This window comes from Phoenix dactylifera, unplaced genomic scaffold, assembly GCF_009389715.1.
Source record: "Phoenix dactylifera cultivar Barhee BC4 unplaced genomic scaffold, palm_55x_up_171113_PBpolish2nd_filt_p 000051F, whole genome shotgun sequence".
Lineage (NCBI taxonomy): Eukaryota > Viridiplantae > Streptophyta > Magnoliopsida > Arecales > Arecaceae > Phoenix > Phoenix dactylifera.
Genome location: NW_024067670.1, coordinates 1,914,716 through 1,933,060, shown reverse-complemented (window position 1 = coordinate 1,933,060; position 18,345 = coordinate 1,914,716). Strand labels below are relative to the sequence as shown.

The 18,345-nt window shown below is 43.0% G+C and overlaps 1 protein-coding gene and 1 pseudogene across 1 annotated transcript; both read left to right on the top strand.

Annotated features, from left to right (window-relative positions):
- Positions 1–1,003: 1,003 nt before the first annotated feature.
- Positions 1,004–5,237, top strand: LOC120104633 (annotated as a pseudogene).
- Positions 5,238–5,264: 27 nt separating this feature from the next.
- On the top strand, positions 5,265–7,926 carry LOC120104632 (the record flags this gene model as incomplete). The annotated part of the gene is made up of 2 exons (XM_039116115.1): positions 5,265–6,402; positions 7,042–7,926. Coding segments are annotated over exons 1-2 (2,022 nt in total), but the record flags the coding sequence as incomplete, so codon positions are not given.
- Between the last annotated feature and the right edge of the window lie 10,419 nt (positions 7,927–18,345).

The following is an 18,345-nucleotide window of genomic DNA, read 5'->3' as shown; positions in this document are numbered from 1 at the left end:
TCCTTATCTTGTGCATGGGAAGTTGAGTTCGTGGGGGACTTGTAATTGGAGGTTGCTCCTCTATAAGAGGACCCTCAAAGGGGAGGGATTGGGATCCGGTAGAGCTGGAGAGGCCAGGAGAGCTTATTGTAATCAGTTGAGTGGTTATTCAATAAAGTTCTCTTCCCCTATATTTCTCCTTCTCCTTCGTGGTGTTTTCTGGTTTTGTGCTTCGCTGCATTATTGTTGTTAGGCGTGACCTAAGTCATAGAGACTAGGTACCCATGCCAGGAAGGCTGATCGGTTATCTTCGGTAGACCGATCCGCACGTTGTTGGGATTAACTCTGAAATCCCATCGTACGTGACAGTGGTCCCAGCAGTACAGAGGTCGACTCATGTAATTCAGGGGTCGATACATGTTTATCCTGGGTCGAGACTTCAAGATATTGAGACGGCTCTTACTGTGATAACTTCAAAGGGTCGACTCTTTAACCAAAAGGGTCGATTGTAAGGTAGATTACAATAACGACTAAGTTAAAGGCAACTGATTGTAAGGTGTTGGTGGACCGGATTATTGCCAAAACCAAGAGTTGGACTTGCCGTGCTCTCTCCTTTGCAGGTAGATTACAACTCATCAAATCTATTTTGTTTTCCATCCAAGTTTATTGGTCCTCCTTATTCATCTTGCCCAAATCAATTATTAAGAAGGTAGAATCCACTTTACGCTCTTTCCTTTGGAAGGGTTGTAAGCTTAGCACTAGAGGTGCGAAGGTAGCATGGGACAATATTTGTTTGCCTAAGGAGGAAGGGGGTTTGGGCATTAAGAACATGGTGACTTGGAATAGGGCAGCCATGACCAAACACTTATGGGCTCTTTGTAATGATGATGGTAACTCTCTTTGGTCTTCTTGGGTTCGCTCTTATCTTTTGTGAGGCAGAAGTATTTGGGAGATCAAATGCCCTAGGGATTGCTCTTGGAGTTGGCGGAAGATTTTTAGTCTTCGCAGCCTTGTCCGATGGAAGATGAGATATCAAGTGGGCAATGGGAGTAGTATTTCACTTTGGTTTGACCATTGGCATCCCCTTGGTCCTCTTATTGAGGTGTTTGGGGAAAGGTTTATCTATGATTCTGGCCTTAGGCAGAATGCCAAGGTGGAGGCTATTATTGACGGCCAGGAGTGGCACTGGCTTATCTCTCGCTCCCCTGCATGGCTTGAGCTCATTAGTAGTACTCCTACTTCATTCCGGCCAGATAGCAGAAGGCCGGATGTCTTGCAGTGGATTGATGCTCCGAAGGGTTCCTTCTCTGTTCGTGGTGTTTGGGAGTCGTTGCGCCCGCGTCACAGTAGTAGAGTGGACTGGTGGAAGCTTGTTTGGTATAGCCAAGCTATTCCAAGGATGTCCTTTATTCTTTGGTTAGCCATCCGGGATGCCTTGTATACTCAAGCTAAGCTTATACGCCTTGGCATTATTTAGGTCGCCCAATGTGTTTTGTGTGGGGGGTGGGCATGAGGATGTGGATCATTTATTTTTTGAGTGCTCATTCTCTCAACGCATCTGGTCCGTTCTTTGTGCCAAGTGTAATATACCGTGGGCCTCGCGTAGATTGATGGATACGATCTCTTGGCTTTCTCACATGGATGGTCGTTCACTCTTGGGTTGAACTACAAAGCTTATGGTGGCAGCTGCGGTCTACTACATTTGGAGGGAATGTAATGCTCGTTTGCATGGTGATGGCCCTACACATGAGTGTGTTCTTCTGAGAGAGATTACTTTTTGTATTATGACTCGGATTAATCTCACACGGGGTGTGATTCCATCTCCTGCTAATAGATGGTTTCACAGTTCGTGGGGATTCTCTGATGATATCTTTTGACACTCTTGTCATTTTGTTCTTACGAGCTTTGTAGTTAGTTGTTGTGGCTAGTGGGGTATGCCCTCCTAGCCTTTGATTTCTGGGGCATGCCCCTGTGCATTTGTACGTCATTTCTTCAATTTGGATATATACACACTTACCTTTATCCAAAAAAAAATGTCCAGTAAATATTATACCACTGTTATTGGTACTAGAAACTAAGTACATAGATGATTCGAAAGTCACAACATATTCTTTATCACATAATTGACTAATACTTAGTAAATTATGTTTTAATCCATCCACTAATAAAACATTTTCAATAAAAGTTGTTGGAGTGATCCGATTGTTACCAATACCAATGATTTTGCCTTTGCCATTATCACCAAAGGTAACCATTCCTCAATCTTTCCTTTTGAGGGACATGAATTGGGATTCATCCTCTGTCATGTGTCTGGAGCATCCACTATCCAAATACCATCTCTGTTTGATTCATGGGATGATAGACGCTCCTGCAAAACAGAATTTAGGCTTTTATCTTAAGTACCCAAGCTCTCTTGGGTCCTTGCAGGTTAGTAATAATACTTCCTTTTGGAATCCATATCTTCTTAATTGAAACATTACTTACAAGATTTTGACTTTTTGGATTGCATGCAATGTATTTCTATTTCAGTTTGTCTAACTTAATTAGTGCAGATTTCGGTTGAGCATAAGTTGATTTTACAGACATATTTTTCAGAGATTTCTATTTTCTCCATAGATTATATCCTAATCCACCCTTATCATAGACAACTTTCTAACTTTCAAAAACTAAATTTAATTTTTTAGAACTTAGGGCGAATTTATCTACTATAGGTTTCAGTTTATCAACTTCTTTAGCTAACTTCTGATTTTCTTCATGCAGTTCCTTTTCATTTTTCAGAAGCAGAGCATTTTCTTTTTCCAAGGATTGATTCTTAATTTTCAATTTCTTATTCTTTAAGCTAAGTTTTTTATATTCAATCATTAGCTCAGAAAAAGCATCTTAAAGTTCATCAAAAGTGAAATCATATTAAGTATCTAAGTATATCTCATTTTCGTGTGCCATTAGACACTGATTTGCAGCTTCCTACTGCTGTTCTTCTTCTCCAGAGCTAGAGTCATCACTGTCACTCCAAGTAGCCAGTATAGCTTTCTTCCTCAATCTTTTCGAAGCCTTTTTTAATAAGGGACACTCAGTTTTGAAGTGTCATGGATTTTTGCATTCATAGTAAATATATTGCTCCTTATTGTTATTTTCCTTGCTTTGCTCCTCCTTGATTACAGGCCTTTTCTTAAAGTTTTCTCTTTTTCTTCTGAAAAACTTTCTGAACCTTCTTGTAATCAGGACCATTTTCTCACTGTTATCCGATTCAGAATCCTCGCTCTCATCTTCATATAGAGTGGACTTAAGAGCAATGGTTCTGCGCTTCTTGGGTTCGTCCTCCTCAAGGTTCTGTTTCATTGAAAGCTCATAAGTCATTAAGGAACCCAACAGTTCTTCCAGTGGGAGAGAGTTGAGATATTTGGCTTCTTGAATGATAGTAACCTTTGCTTTCCATGCTCTAGGAAGAGACCTAAGGATTTTTCGAACAAGATCACTGTTAGAGTAAGATCTACCAAGGCTTTTCAAGCCATTTATAATATCAGTGAATCTAGTAAACATTTCAGTTATAGACTCATTGTTTTTCATTTTAAATAGTTCATATTTATGCACTAGCATACTGATTTTATATTCTTTGACCTGGTTAGTGCCTTCATGTGTAACTTCCAACCTATCCCAGATTTCTTTAGCAGTCATGTAGATTTCTTTAGCAGTCATGCAAATAGATATACGATTAAACTCATTTGCATCTAAAGAACAGTAAAGAATATTCATGGCTTTTGCATTCAGCTGAGACATTCTTTTATCATAGTCATCCCATTCAATTTTAGGTTTGAATAAGGTGATGCCATCTATAATCTTAGTTGGTGTGTGAGGTCCATTGACAATAACAGTCCATAAATCATAGTGATAGAGACGCAACCAGCCCATCTAAAGATCCTTTGCATGGAATTGAAGGTCCTATGACTAGGGCCAAGACTAACAGGATGAAACAAGCTTTGGAAAGCCTGATCATAAAAATCAAAGGAAAAGAAGACCAACGTGAGATAGAGGCTGCAGCTAATTGGGTCACTTTCATACAATTGGGTGAAGATGCTTTGAGTCCAACCTGAAGACAACACTTTGGAAAGTCCAAATCACATGACAAGAAGCATTCATGGGAAGGCCAACTTTCCTATTATATTTGGATTTTCGTGCATACTTTTGGGGTGATATTTCAGATGATGTTTTGTATTCCCCAAGTCACATTCAGACTTTCTTGTAGTTCCCAAAGTTACTATAATTACTTTGGAATCTTTTTTCTAAGTTCTGGTTACTTTTCTAGGAGTAGGTGTAACATGCATCTTTTCCAAGCCTTGGTAAATGCAGCCTTGGAAAATGCATGACAAGTAGTGCTATGTAATTTCCTAGGAGTTGCTTCTCTTTGAAGCCATTTCAGCCTTAAAATAGCACCTGATTGTACTTGAGAGGGGGAGAACGCATGAATGAAATTTGAGGGTTTCTCTTATGTGAGAGCTTCACCTTTGTTCTTGGATTAGAACTTGATAGTGTTGGTTCTACCGGCAGGTCGCGGTTAGGGTCACGCTTCTTTTGATAACTTTGGTTCTATCGGCAGGTCGCGGTTAGGGTCAGGTTCCTCATTCTCTACCTGTTTCCAGGACGGTCCGAAGTGTGCTCTTATCATTTGGTATCAGAGCCCGGTTCCTGAAATCAGGTGTTATCTATCCTTTGTGTGTTTATCTTGTTTAATTCAAAAAAAAAAAAGGGGTTCCGCTGTTGTTTATCTCTATATCCTTGGTGACATCATCCTTTAATCGGTTTGTGTCATCGTCCTTGTTCCTTTCTGTTCTGCTATTTCAAAAAAAAAAAAAAAGAGAAGGAAGAAAGAAGAAGAAGAAAAAAAGAAAGGAAAAAAAAAAAAGAAAGAAAAAATTCGGGGCAGATTTTGCTTCTAATTTTCTTGTGGGTTCTTTAACGCTTCCATTGAATTGTTCTCAATTCAAACCTTCCTTGAACCCTTTGTTGGTTCCAATTAAATTGTTCCTTGCGAGTTCTTGTTCCCTAAGATTATCATCGACTCCTTACTGTTTCCTGTTGTGTAGAGACATCCAAAAGGTTCTTATTTAAGAGCTCATAAGGTGAAGCTAAGTGGTAAAAGGCAAGAGGGTGAGATCATCATCAAGAAAAAGCCATAAAAGAGTGTCCACCAGAGAGAGGAGTGTGTGAGGACCTATTCTGTTTATACTAATCTTTTGATTGCAGCATACAAAGATGAGTAGTGAAGGTAGTAAACAACTAGATGTTGATATGAAGTTATGGATGAAAGCCATTGCTGATCAACTTACTAAGCTTGGTGCACGAATGAATGATTTGGAATCACCAAGCAGACTCAAACCTTTGAGGGGGCGGATGTTTGAAGAAGAAGAAGAAGAGGAGTATTCGGATGGAAGAAGTAATGGAAGGAGGCAAAGAGATGAATCAAGAAAAGACAGTCATTTGGGAAGTATTAAGATGACAATCCCTGCATTCCAAGGTAAAAATGATCCTGAATTATATTTAGAATGGGAGAGAAAGGTTGAACATGTGTTTGAATGTCATAATTATTCCGAGGAGAAGAGGGTTAAACTAGCCATTGTTGAGTTCCATGATTATGCTAGTATTTGGTGGGATCAAATGGTGACTAGTAGACGTAGAAATGGGGAGAGGCCTATTGGTACATGGGATGAGATGAAGGCTGTCATGAGAAAAAGGTTTGTACCCAGCCACTACTATAGAGATTTGCACAGAAAATTGCAAAGTCTAACTCAAGGCTCCATGAGTGTGGAAGATTACTATAAGGAGATGGAAATAGCCATGATTAGAGCCAATGTTGAAGAAGACCGAGAGGCAACTATGGCTAGATTCATTGGAGGTTTAAAGAAGGAGATAGCTGATATGGTAGAATTGCAACATTATATAGAGATGGAGGATTTGCTGCACAAAGCTATTCTAGTGGAAAGGCAATTGAAAGCTAAGAGTACTTCCAAATTTACTACTAGTTCCTCATGGAAATCGAATTGGCAAAATAACAAATCTGTGTCAAAGCCAAAAGAAGATGCAAAGGCCAAAAATTCGATTGCTGCACCTAAAGGTAAAATGGAAACTAATTCATCCTCTAGATCTCGTGATATCAAATGTTTCAGGTGTCAAGGAGTTGGACATATTGCTTCTCAATGTCCAAATAAAAGAGCCATGATACTGCTGGATAATGGAGACATAGAGAGTGTGAGCTCAAGTGATGATGACATGCCACCATTGGAGGATTGTAGTGATGTTGAAGTTACTGAACCTGTTGTTGGAGATGTGCTTGTTACTAAGCGTGCTCTCAACATGCAACCTAAGGCGGGTGGTAATGAGGAGCAACGTGAGCATATATTTCATACAAGATGCCATATAAACGACAAGGTATGCAGCTTAATCATTGATAGTGGGAGTTGCACTAATGTTGCTAGCACCTTGTTGGTTGAAAAATTGAGTTTGCCCACATTAAAGCACCCTAATCCATATAGACTTCAGTGGCTGAATGATTGTGGAGACATAAGGGTGACTAAGCAAGTGATGATTTCATTTTCCATCGGTAAATACAAGGATGAAGTTCTTTGTGATGTGGCACCTATGCATGCTGGACATCTACTTCTTGGGCGTCCGTGGCAATTTGATAGAAGGGTTATTCATGATGGGTACAAAAATAGATACACTCTTGTTATGAACAATCACACTATTGTTTTAACACCTCTCCAACCAACCGAGGCCTATGCTGATCAAATCAGAATTACAAGAGAGTGTAAGTTGAGAGAGGAGCAATTGAGCATTCAAGAAAAAGAGAGGAAAGATAAGAAAAAAGAGAGTGAGCAGACGAAAGAAAAGAATAAATCAGAATCCAAAGAAGAGAAAAAAAAGAGAGTGAGTGCATTTGCAAGCAAAAGAGAGGTTGAGAGTGCCTTGTTAGCAAAAGAGCAGCTACTTGTGCTCATACACAAGGATGTTTATTTCACTAACGAACTCAATTCTTCTTTGCCTAGTATGGTTGCTTCTTTGTTACAGGAATTTGGTGATATTTTTCCTGAAGAAATTCCCCATGGATTACCTCCTACAAGAGGTATTGAGCATCAGATTGACTTAATTCCAGGTTCTTCAATCCCAAATAGACCAGCCTACAGAACAAGTCCAGAGGAAGCAAAAGAAATTCAAAGGCAAGTAGATGAGTTGCTGCAAAAAGGATTTGTGAGGGAGAGTCTTAGCCCGTGTTCTGCTCCTGTGATCTTGGTTCCGAAGAAAGATGGGACGTGGCGCATGTGTACGGACTGCCGAGCCATAAATAAAATCACTGTAAAGTATCGATATCCTATCCCTAGATTGGATGATATGCTTGATGAATTGCATGGTTCGTGTGTGTTTTCTAAAATAGATTTGAAGAGTGGATACTATCAAATTCGCATGAAAGAAGGTGATGAATGGAAAACTGCTTTTAAAACAAAATATGGTTTATATGAGTGGATGGTGATGCCATTTGGCTTATCTAATGCACCCAGCACCTTCATGAGGTTAATGAACCATGTTTTGCGTTCTTTCATTGGGAAATTTGTTGTAGTGTATTTTGATGATATTTTGATTTATAGCAAAACCTTAGATGAACATGTTAATCATTTGCATGTTGTTCTTAATGTTTTGAGAGAAAACAAATTATATGCTAATCTTAAAAAGTGTTCATTCTGCCATGAATCTATTGTGTTTTTGGGTTTTGTTGTAAGCTCGAAAGGAATAAGTGTGGATGAGGAGAAGGTAAGGGCAATTAGAGAATGGCCTACACCTAAGAATGCAAATGAGGTAAGAAGTTTTCATGGTTTAGCAAGTTTTTATAGAAGGTTTGTAAAGAACTTTAGTTCTATTGCTGCACCTTTGAATGAACTTGTTAAAAAGAATATTGTGTTTAAGTGGAATGAAGTGCATGAGGAAGCTTTTAATTCATTAAAAGAAAAATTGACCAATGCACCTTTGCTTTGTTTGCCTAATTTTGATAAAGCTTTTGAAATTGAATGTGATGCATCTGGTGTTGGCATAGGGGCCGTACTAATGCAGGACTCTAAACCAATTGCTTACTTTAGTGAAAAGCTTAATGGGGCAGCATTGAATTATTCCACGTATGACAAAGAGTTGTACGCTTTGGTGAGAGCTTTGCAAACTTGGCAACACTACTTGTGGTCAAGGGAATTCATAATTCATTCTGACCATCAAAGCTTGAAGTTTCTAAGATCTCAAGGTAAGCTTCAAAAAAGACATGCCAAGTGGTTGGAATTCATTGAGATGTTTCCTTATGTAATCAAGTACAAGAATGGTAAGGAAAACAAAGTGGCTGACGCATTGTCCAGAAGGTATGCATTGCTTACTTCTTTGCAAACTAAATTACTTGGTTTTGAGTTTATAAAGGACTTATATGCTAATGATTCTGACTTTGGCCAAGTATGGGATTTTTGTTCTAAACATGCTTTTGGGGACTATTATAGGCATGATGGTTTCTTGTTTAAGAAAAATAAGTTGTGTGTGCCTGTTTGTTCCTTGCGTGAAATGCTAGTTAGAGAAAGTCATGGTGGTGGATTGAAGGGACATTTTGGGATAAAAAGGACCTTAGAAATATTGCATGAGCATTTTTATTGGTCTAACATGAAGCATGATGTGCAATCGGTCTGTGATAAGTGCATAGCATGTAAACAAGCTAAATCTAAAGTCATGCCCCATGGCTTCTATACACCTTTGCCTGTGTCTAATCAACCCTGGACTGATATTTCAATGGATTTCGTGCTAGGATTACCTCGATCTCAAGGTGGCAAAGATAGTATATTTGTCGTTGTTGATAGGTTTAGTAAAATGGCACATTTCATTGCATGCTCTAAAACCAATGATGCAACACATATTGCTGATCTGTTCTTTAAAGAGATAATGCGCTTGCATGGATTGCCTAGAACAATAGTAAGTGATAGGGATGTAAAGTTCCTAAATCATTTTTGGAAAACTTTGTGGAATAAACTAGGAACAAAACTCTTATTTTCTACAGTTGCACATCCTCAAACGGATGGACAAACTGAAGTAGTAAATAGAACACTTACTACCTCGTTGCGTGCTATCATTCAAAAGAATTTGAAAAATTGGGAGAAATGCTTGCCACATGTTGAGTTTGCTTATAATAGAACTGTTCATTCTACTACTTCTTATTCTCCTTTTGAAGTTGTGTATGGCTTTAATCCTTTGACTCCTTTAGACATCTTACCTTTGCCTACTAATGAGTGTACCAATTTGGATGGAAAGAAAAAGGCGGATACTATTTGGGAACTGCATGCAAAAGTTCGAGCCAACATTGAGAGGAAGAATGAGCAATATGCAAAGCAAGCAAATAAGGGGCGTATTAAAGTTATTTTTGAACCAGGAGATTGGGTTTGGGTTCATATGAGGAAGGAGAGGTTTCCCACTCAAAGAAAATCTAAGCTGCAAACAAGAGGAGATGGACCCTTCCAAGTTCTGGAGAAGATCAATGATAATGCCTACAAGTTGGACTTGCCAAGTGAATATGGTAATGTAAGTGCTACCTTTAATGTGGCTGATCTATCTTTGTTTGATGTAGGTGATGAATCTGATTCGAGGACGAATCCTTTTGAAGAGGGAGAGAATGATAGAGACGCAACCAATGATACAGACGCAACCAGCCCATCTAAAGATCCTTTGCATGGAATTGAAGGTCCTATGACTAGGGCCAAGACTAAGAGGATGAAACAAGCTTTGGAAAGCCTGATCATAAAAATCAAAGGAAAAGAAGACCAACGTGAGATAGAGGCTGCACCTAATTGGGTCACTTTCATACAATTGGGTGAAGATGCTTTGAGTCCAACCTGAAGACAACACTTTGGAAAGTCCAAATCACATGACAAGAAGCATTCATGGGAAGGCCAACTTTCCTATTATATTTGGATTTTCGTGCATACTTTTGGGGTGATATTTCAGATGATGTTTTGTATTCCCCAAATCACATTCAGACTTTCTTGTAGTTCCCAAAGTCACTATAATTACTTTGGGATCTTTTTCCTAAGTTCTGGTTACTTTTCTAGGAGTAGGTGTAACATGCATCTTTTCCAAGCCTTGGTAAATGCAGCCTTGGAAAATGCATGACAAGTAGTGCTATGTAATTTCCTAGGAGTTGCTTCTCTTTGAAGCCATTTCAGCCTTAAAATAGCACCTGATTGTACTTGAGAGGGGGAGAACGCATGAATGAAATTTGAGGGTTTCTCTTATGTGAGAGCTTCACCTTTGTTCTTGGATTAGAACTTGATAGTGTTGGTTCTACCGGCAGGTCGCGGTTAGGGTCACGCTTCTTTTGATAACTTTGGTTCTACCGGCAGATCGCGGTTAGGGTCAAGTTCCTCATTCTCTACCTGTTTCCAGGACGGTCCGAAGTGTGCTCTTATCACATAGTCAAGTGCTTGAATAAAAATACGCATACGTGCTTTCCAATAAGTAAAGTTTGTGCCATTGAAAAGAGGTGGTCTGTTGGTAGATTGCCCTTCGGCAATAGAAGATCCCATAGAGGCTGCCATGACCTTTAACTCTTGATCGTTAGATCAATAAGTTACTGTGAGTACCAGGCTCTGATACCACTTGTTGCCCAGAGGTGCAGCCCAAGAGGGGGGGGGGGGGGGGTGAATTGAGTTTTTTAAAATTAATAAAGTGAAGTGAATGAGTTACTGAAATCTTCTAGTAACTTGGAGATTTAGCAGCGGAATTAAAGTAGCACAAATAAACTAGTAAATAAGGTGAGGAATGCAGTTAGAAATATGCAGTGGAAGAATAGAGATAAGCCATACACAAATACCAGAATTTATAGTGGTTCGGTGCACTCCCAACACCTACATCCACTCTCCAAGCCTAGCTTGAGATTTCACTATAACCCAGCAGATTATAACCTGATTGTTTTCCGGGCTCACAATCACAAATCCAGTTGGTTTTTTCAGGCAACCAACCGAAAACCTATCACCATCTATTTTTCCGGGCTCACAAACAACCCAGTTGGTTTTCAGACAAACCAACCAAAAACTTTACACTGTTTGCTTTCCCAGGCTCACAAACAACCTAGTTGGTTTTCAGACAAACCAACTAAAAACTTTTTCCGGAGTATTCAGCAACTTCCAATCAAGGCTTGGAAGAGCCTTTATAAGTTTCAAATAGTGAAACAGTTACAGCAACAGATAATCCAAATAAATGATTGCTGTAACTAGAAAACTCAAAGCTTCAGAGAATATAGAATAAATCAATAGAAATAAAAGCTAAAGCCGATGAAGAAGTTGGCTGTGAAAGAGTGTTGTCAACCCTAAAGGATGAATTTTGATGATTACAAAATACTTGAGATGATGTTGTGTACTAATGATGTTGAATTAATTGTGAAGTTTTATAAGTCAAGAAAAATCAGAAGAAATGAAGCACTGCAAAATCATTAGTTCTTCACAAACACTTCATTGGATATGTTCTAAAAGGAAAATGATCTTAATCTAATCCATGGAGATCAAAGATGAAGTCTAAAGTTTTTTGTTTGAAAAACTTGAGTCGACCCCTAAGCAAAAAGGACAAGTTTGAGTTGACTCTAGCATATTTTCTTCAAGTGGCACAGTCAATCAGTCGACCCCCACAAAACATGAGTCGACCCTTGTGTAGTTCAAATTAAATAGAAAGCTTTTACCACCTGAGACAAAGTTTAAAGAGTCGACCCTTGTTCTAAATGAGTCGACACCCGAAATTGAAGAGTCGACCCTTGTGTTTGAAGAGTCGACCCCAGTTCAGTCTCAGCGTCATCCAGAAAAATTAGTGCATGAGTCGACCCTTGTGTTTAAATAGGCGACTCCTGAAGAAGATGAGTCGACACTAAAGGTTAAAGAGTCGACCCTTTGAAGTTATCACAGCAAGAGCAGTCTCAATATCTAAGTGCCAACCCAGGATAAACATGAGTCGACCCCTGTACTACTGGGACCACAACGGAAAGCTTGCAACAACTTTTGTCTTCTTCTGTAACAGAAAAGATTCCCATCAGCACGAAAACAAAGAAATTCAAATCCCTCTTAAGAACTCGTCTATAAATTCAAGGAAACCTTAGAAGGGAAACAATAAGGAAAGTGAGAAAGTTTCTATTGAGAAAGAAAAGTTTCCACTAAAGAAAGGAGAAGAAAAAGCTAAATAGTTCATCATCCTTATGTCACGTACGAAGGGATTACAAAGCGAATCCCAACAACGTGCGGCTCGGTCTATCGAAGATAACCGATCAGCCTTCCTGGCGTGGGTACCTAGTCTCTATGACTTAGGTCACGCCTAACAACAATAATGCAGCGAAACACAACACCAGAAAATACTACGAAGGAGAAGGAGAAATATAGGGGAAGAGAACTTTATTGAATAACCACTCAACTGATTACAATAAGCTCTCCTGGCCTCTCCAGCTCTACCAGATACCAATCCCTCCCCTTTGAGGGTCCTCTTATAGAGGAGCAACCTCCAGTTACAAGTCCCTCACGAACTCAACTTCCTATGCACAAGATAAGGATGAATTCTAGATAAGATAGGAAAACCCCGATTCCCGCAGGATTCTGCGCAATCAAATAAAACAGCCAAGTTCGTATCCCAAACAAACTCGGATTACCATGAAACTAGATTTGTTGGATTCAGGACGAAAAATCCTTCCAGATGGCACCTTTCCCACTTTGAACGGACTTATGTAGAGTTCCCGAAATGCCCCTCAAAGTGAAAGCGCGTGGAAATAGCGTTACAGCCACGTCTTCTAACCATACACGTTTTCAGTTATAAAAATGTGTTAAAACGTGTCCCTTGCCTTCTGGAGACTTATGCCACGTTCCCCCATCAGTGGCACACATTTTCATGCATCCCAATTTCTCAGATTCAGGCCATGCTTCGAGATAAGCCCACAACGCTGAATCAGTCTCCTAATGATGAACCAGCATGTATTCTCAACAATACACGCCTTGGAGCACGTGCCCACGGCCCCATGCTCTTGGGTATTCCTCCTACATCTTGCACACGTTTCCCTAGGTGATCCTAGGGCCCAGATTTGGTCTCCAAGTTGCCCAAATCTTTAGAGAGCACCGTCAGACCTCGAACCCGTCCAGCGACCTGATCTGGTTTATACCTTGATCCGCATCCGGTCCAGCCCCGATTCGAGGAGCCGTGACACCCTCCCCCACCTAAGCTGAAGTCTCCCCTGGCGAGGCTAGGCGGTCCTCGTTGATGATGTCCTCGAACTGCCATAGTTCGTCACCATATTCCCAGCTTGCTTCTGAATCTGATAGTCCTTTCCATCGGACTAAGTATTGCACACGGTTACCCTTTTTCCTGTCTGCCTTGATTTCAGAAACCTTCTTGGTGTAATGAACTCGTACGGCCACTGGAGTTCGCCCGCTTCGAGCCCGAGAAGGGTCAGTTGTGTCCTCTTTGAATGGTTTCAACAGGGACACGTGGAACACCGGGTGCACTTTCAGCTTGGAAGGCAGCGACAATCGGTATGCTGTCTCTCCAATTCGATGTGTGATGATGAAGGGACCTTCATACCTCCTCACAAGTGCTTTGTGGTAGCTCGACTTCAATTTCATGTGATGATAAAGCTTCACCAATACCCGATCACCAACCTGAAATTCAGCTGCCCGCCGCTTTATGTCAGCCCACTTCTTCATCCGTTTGGTCGCCTTCCACAAGGAAACCTGAACCAAATCTGTATCCTCCTTCAGATCCCTCACGAACTTGTAGGTGGTCGGACTACGTCCCATGTAGTCCGCTGCGATACTTCCCGGAGTATCTGGTTGCAGCCCTGTAATCACCTCGAATGGTGATTTACCTGTCGACTCTGATCGCTGTAAGTTGTAGCTGAATTGGGCTTGGTCCAAGAGTCGCACCCAATTCCGCTGGTTGGCACTCACATAGTGCCTCAAATACATCTCCAATAATGCATTGGTTCGCTCTGTTTGGCCATCGGTCTGAGGGTGGAAGGCCGTGGACATCTTCAGCTCCGTTCCGAGTATCCGAAATAACTCCGTCCAGAACCTCCCCGTGAAGCAAGCATCGCGATCAGAAACGATACTCCGCGGTATCCCCCAATATTTCACCACATATGTGAAGAACAACCGCGCCACGTCCTCCGCATGGCAAGTAGTAGGTGCTGCAATGAAGACTCCGTACTTCGAGAAGCGATCTACCACTACCATGATAGAGCTGTTCCCATCCGCCAGAGGTAGCCCGATGATGAAGTCCATGGAGACACTCTCCCACGGACGCTCTGGTATAGGTAATGGCTCCAACAACCCCACAGGCCGTCGATGTTCAACCTTGTCTTGTTCGCATAGCAGACAAGTGCGAACATACTCCTCGATGTCATCCCGCATCTTCGGCCAATAGTAGTTATGTTCTATGAGAGCTTGGGTCCGATGCACCCCCTGATGTCCCGCCCACATAGAATCATGGTGTTCTCGCAACACCTCGCGCCTCAGCCCTCCACTTGAAGGCACATAGACACATCGCCCTCGTGTCAAAATCAGCCCTCCTTCGGTCCAGAAATGGCGCGCCTTGCCGTCTTTGATGAGTTCACCCATGGAAGTGGCCCATTGATCCTTCTCCATCTCGGTCTTGACCCTCTCCATTAGGTTACTTGCTGGTCCGGAAAAGGAAGAGACTGCAGCCAGCTGTGCCTTCCTACTCAAAGCATCAGGGATTGAATTAGTTCGGCCCGGCTTGTACTCGATGTCGAAATCGAATTCAGCCCGAAACTGCTGCCATCTCGCCTGCTTGGGGGTGAGCTTTGGTTGGGTCTGAAAGTATCCTGTGGCCACGTTATCCGTGCGCACCACAAACTTAGATCCGAGGACGTAATGACGCCAGGTTCGAAGACAGTGCACAATCGCTGTCATCTCCTTTTCATGAACCGTATACCTGCGCTCGGTGTCGTTCAACTTCCGACTCTCATAGGCAGTGGCCTTCCTGCATGAGCACCCCTCCAATGGCTAAATCTGATGCGTCGGTGTGGACTTCAAAAGAAATAGAAAAGTCCGGTAGCACGAGGATCGGCTCTGTCGTGACCGCCTGCTTGAGACGATCAAATGCCTCCTGACATTGGTTTGACCATCGCCATGGTCGATCCTTCTTTAACAAATCCATCAGTGGGGCGCATAACTTCGAATATCCGGTGATGAACCTCCTATAGTAATTTGCCAAGCCAAGAAAAGAGCGTAAGTGTGTAACACGTGTAGGTACCTCCCACTCGGCTATGGCTGAAATTTTTGAGGGATCCATCATGAGCCTGCCATCCCCAATGATGTGCCCGAGGAACGGCACCCTCCGCTGCGCAAACACACACTTCTCCCTCTTCACAAAGAGTTGGTGCTGCCGTAGGGTAGAGAAGACTTGCCTCAGGTGTGCCACATGCTCATCCAACGTCCGGCTGTACACAACAATGTCATCCAAATATACTACCACGAATTTATCGGTGAAGTCATGGAGTACTCGCTGCATCAAAGCACAGAAAGTTGCTGGTGCGTTGGGGAGGCCGAAAGGCATGACAAGGTACTCGAAGCTCCCATACCTTGTCACACATGCAGTCTTCTCAATGTCCTCCTTAGCCACACGAACCTGATAGTACCCGCTGCGAACCTGATAGCTTGTTGAGGGCCCTGTAGTCGATGTAGAGTCTCAACGAACCATCGTGCTTCTTCCAAAAAAGTACCGGTGCTCCATATGGACTCTTCGAAGGTCGAATGTACCCGCTATCCACCAACTCCGTTAGCTGCCTCCTCAGCTCCTGGAGTTCAGGTGGGGCCATCCTATATGGTGCTTGAGCTGGTGGACATGCTCCATGCACCAAATCAATCCGATGATCGATTTCTCTTTTTGGCGGCAATTGCTTGGGTAACTCGGGGGGCATCACATCCCCGAATTCAGTGAGAACACCCTCGATGGGCGCTGGAATCTCCTCTCCTTCCAGTAGTTCTTCCTCCTGAAGGGACGCAATATATGTTGGAAGTCCCCTTCTCAGCCCCTTAGCAAGTTGCATCGCCGATAGGACTCGCTGCGGAGTCCCTTTAACTCGCTTCCCTGGAACTACGCAAGCTCCACTCGGATTCAGGACCACCACCACATCTGAATCCGGCTTTATCATGGCTTGTAGCTGGGTAAGCAAAGACATGCCGATGACCACCTCGTAGTCGTCGATCGGGGCGACCACCGCTGTCACCCGTCCGGTCCATGTGCCGAATTGGATCTCAACATCCTTCGACGTTCCGCTGGTAGCCACTTCTACGGAGTTGACCGTCTTGAACGTGTGTTCATCATGTTCAATCTTCAGATTTAACCTCTTTGCCGTAGCTAGGTTCACGAAGAAGTCAGTGGCACCCATATCAATAAGTGCCTAGAAGGTGTGACCCCCAATGCAGATAGGTGCATAGAGCAGACCTCGTGGCCCCTTGGCCTTCAGGGCATTGAGACTGAGTGAGCCCATCCTTTGGTCGATCTCTTGCTTCTCCTCCACCGCCATAGATGCTATCTTGCCCCTCAATGGACAGTCCTTCACCTTGTGGGGTCCATTGCAAATATAGCATGAGATAGTGCAGGTACCTTGCGCCACCCCTTTGTCCTTCGCTTGGGAAGCCCCTCCACTCGAGGAGCTCGGATTCGAGCCTTTTGTACCTTCTTTGTGACCTAATTTCGCTCCCCCACCTTTGCCCTGTTTCGATGCTTGGGTTTTGGGAGCTGTGGGTTGAGTCTTGAACTCGATGAGAGCCTCCGCTTGAGCTATCGCCTTGTTCAAACTCTGGACTCCTCTTTGCTGCAATTCCATCTTAGCCCACGGTTTGAGCCCGTCAAGGAAAGTGAAGAGAGAGTCTCGTTGCTGAGGTCTGGTACCTCCAACAACAATTCGCTGAACTCTCGCACATACTCACGCACATTACCTTTTTGCGTGAGTCGCCGTAGTCGTGCTCGAGCATCATCTTTAGCGAACGCGGGGAAGAATTGCTTTCGAAGTTCAGTTTGGAACTGTACCCAAGTGGTGATTGGAATAGCCCCTCGCTTCACATCATCGGCCCGACGTCGCCACCAAAGCATCGCCACGTCCCTCAAGAACATGGCCGTCGTGCTCACCTTCATGGCTTCCTCTCTCACGCCGGTAACCTGCAGGTATTGTTTCACGGCGAAAAGAATGTTATCCACCTCCTTCGCGGACCGTCGTCCGCAGAACTCTTGTGGCTTGGGAACATCAAGCTTGTGCAGGGGGCGCGTAGCCTCTCTTGCGACCTCCATTGTCAATGGAGAAGAGGATACGCCTGTAGTGGTACTCTTCTTTAAAAGGTCAACCACCTGATTTTGGAGAGCCTTCACCATGATCTCCAACTCCTCGTTACACCGCAGCACTTCCTTATAGCGTCGCTCCATATCGAAGGAAATCTGGTTTAGCTGAGCGGCGATTTCACCTCGGAGGGTTGCGTCCCTACCCTCAAGATCCTCCATCCGCCCTTCAACCTCAGCTATTTGGGCCTCGCACCTCCGTAATCGATTGTCGGCGGAGATAACGGGAGATGCAATACGTAACCCATACAGGGAATCATCAGCTGGATGTGCTCCACCCATTGCCGTGCCTCCTCTTGAGGCTGGGATCCACGGTCGAGGATGATGCGTCCGCCATTCCCACCATGGAAGTTACCGTAGAGGTCGTCTCCTTCGTTTCTGGTATGGCTCTGATACCAAGTGTCACGTACGAAGGGATTACAAAGCGAATCCCAACAACATGCGGCTTGGTCTATCGAAGATAACCGATCAGCCTTCCTGGCATGGATACCTAGTCTCTATGACTTAGGTCATGCCTAACAATAATAATGCAGCGAAACACAACACCAGAAAATACCACGAAGGAGAAGGAGAAATATAGGGAAAGAGAACTTTATTGAATAACCACTCAACTGATTACAATAAGCTCTCCTGGCCTCTCCAGCTCTACTAGATACCAATCCCTCTCCTTTGAGGGTCCTCTTATAGAGGAGCAACCTTCAGTTACAAGTCCCTCATGAACTCAACTTCCCATGCATAAGATAAGGATGAATTCTAGATAAGATAGGAAAACCCCGATTCCCATAGGATTCTGCGCAATCAAATAAAACAGCCAAGTTCGTATCCCAAACAAACTCGGATTACCATGAAACTAGATTTGTTGGATTCAGGACGAAAAATCCTTCCAGATGGCACCTTTCCCACTTTGAACGGACTTCTGTAGAGTTCCCGAAATGCCCCTCAAAGTGAAAGCGCGTGGAAACAGCGTTACAGCCACGT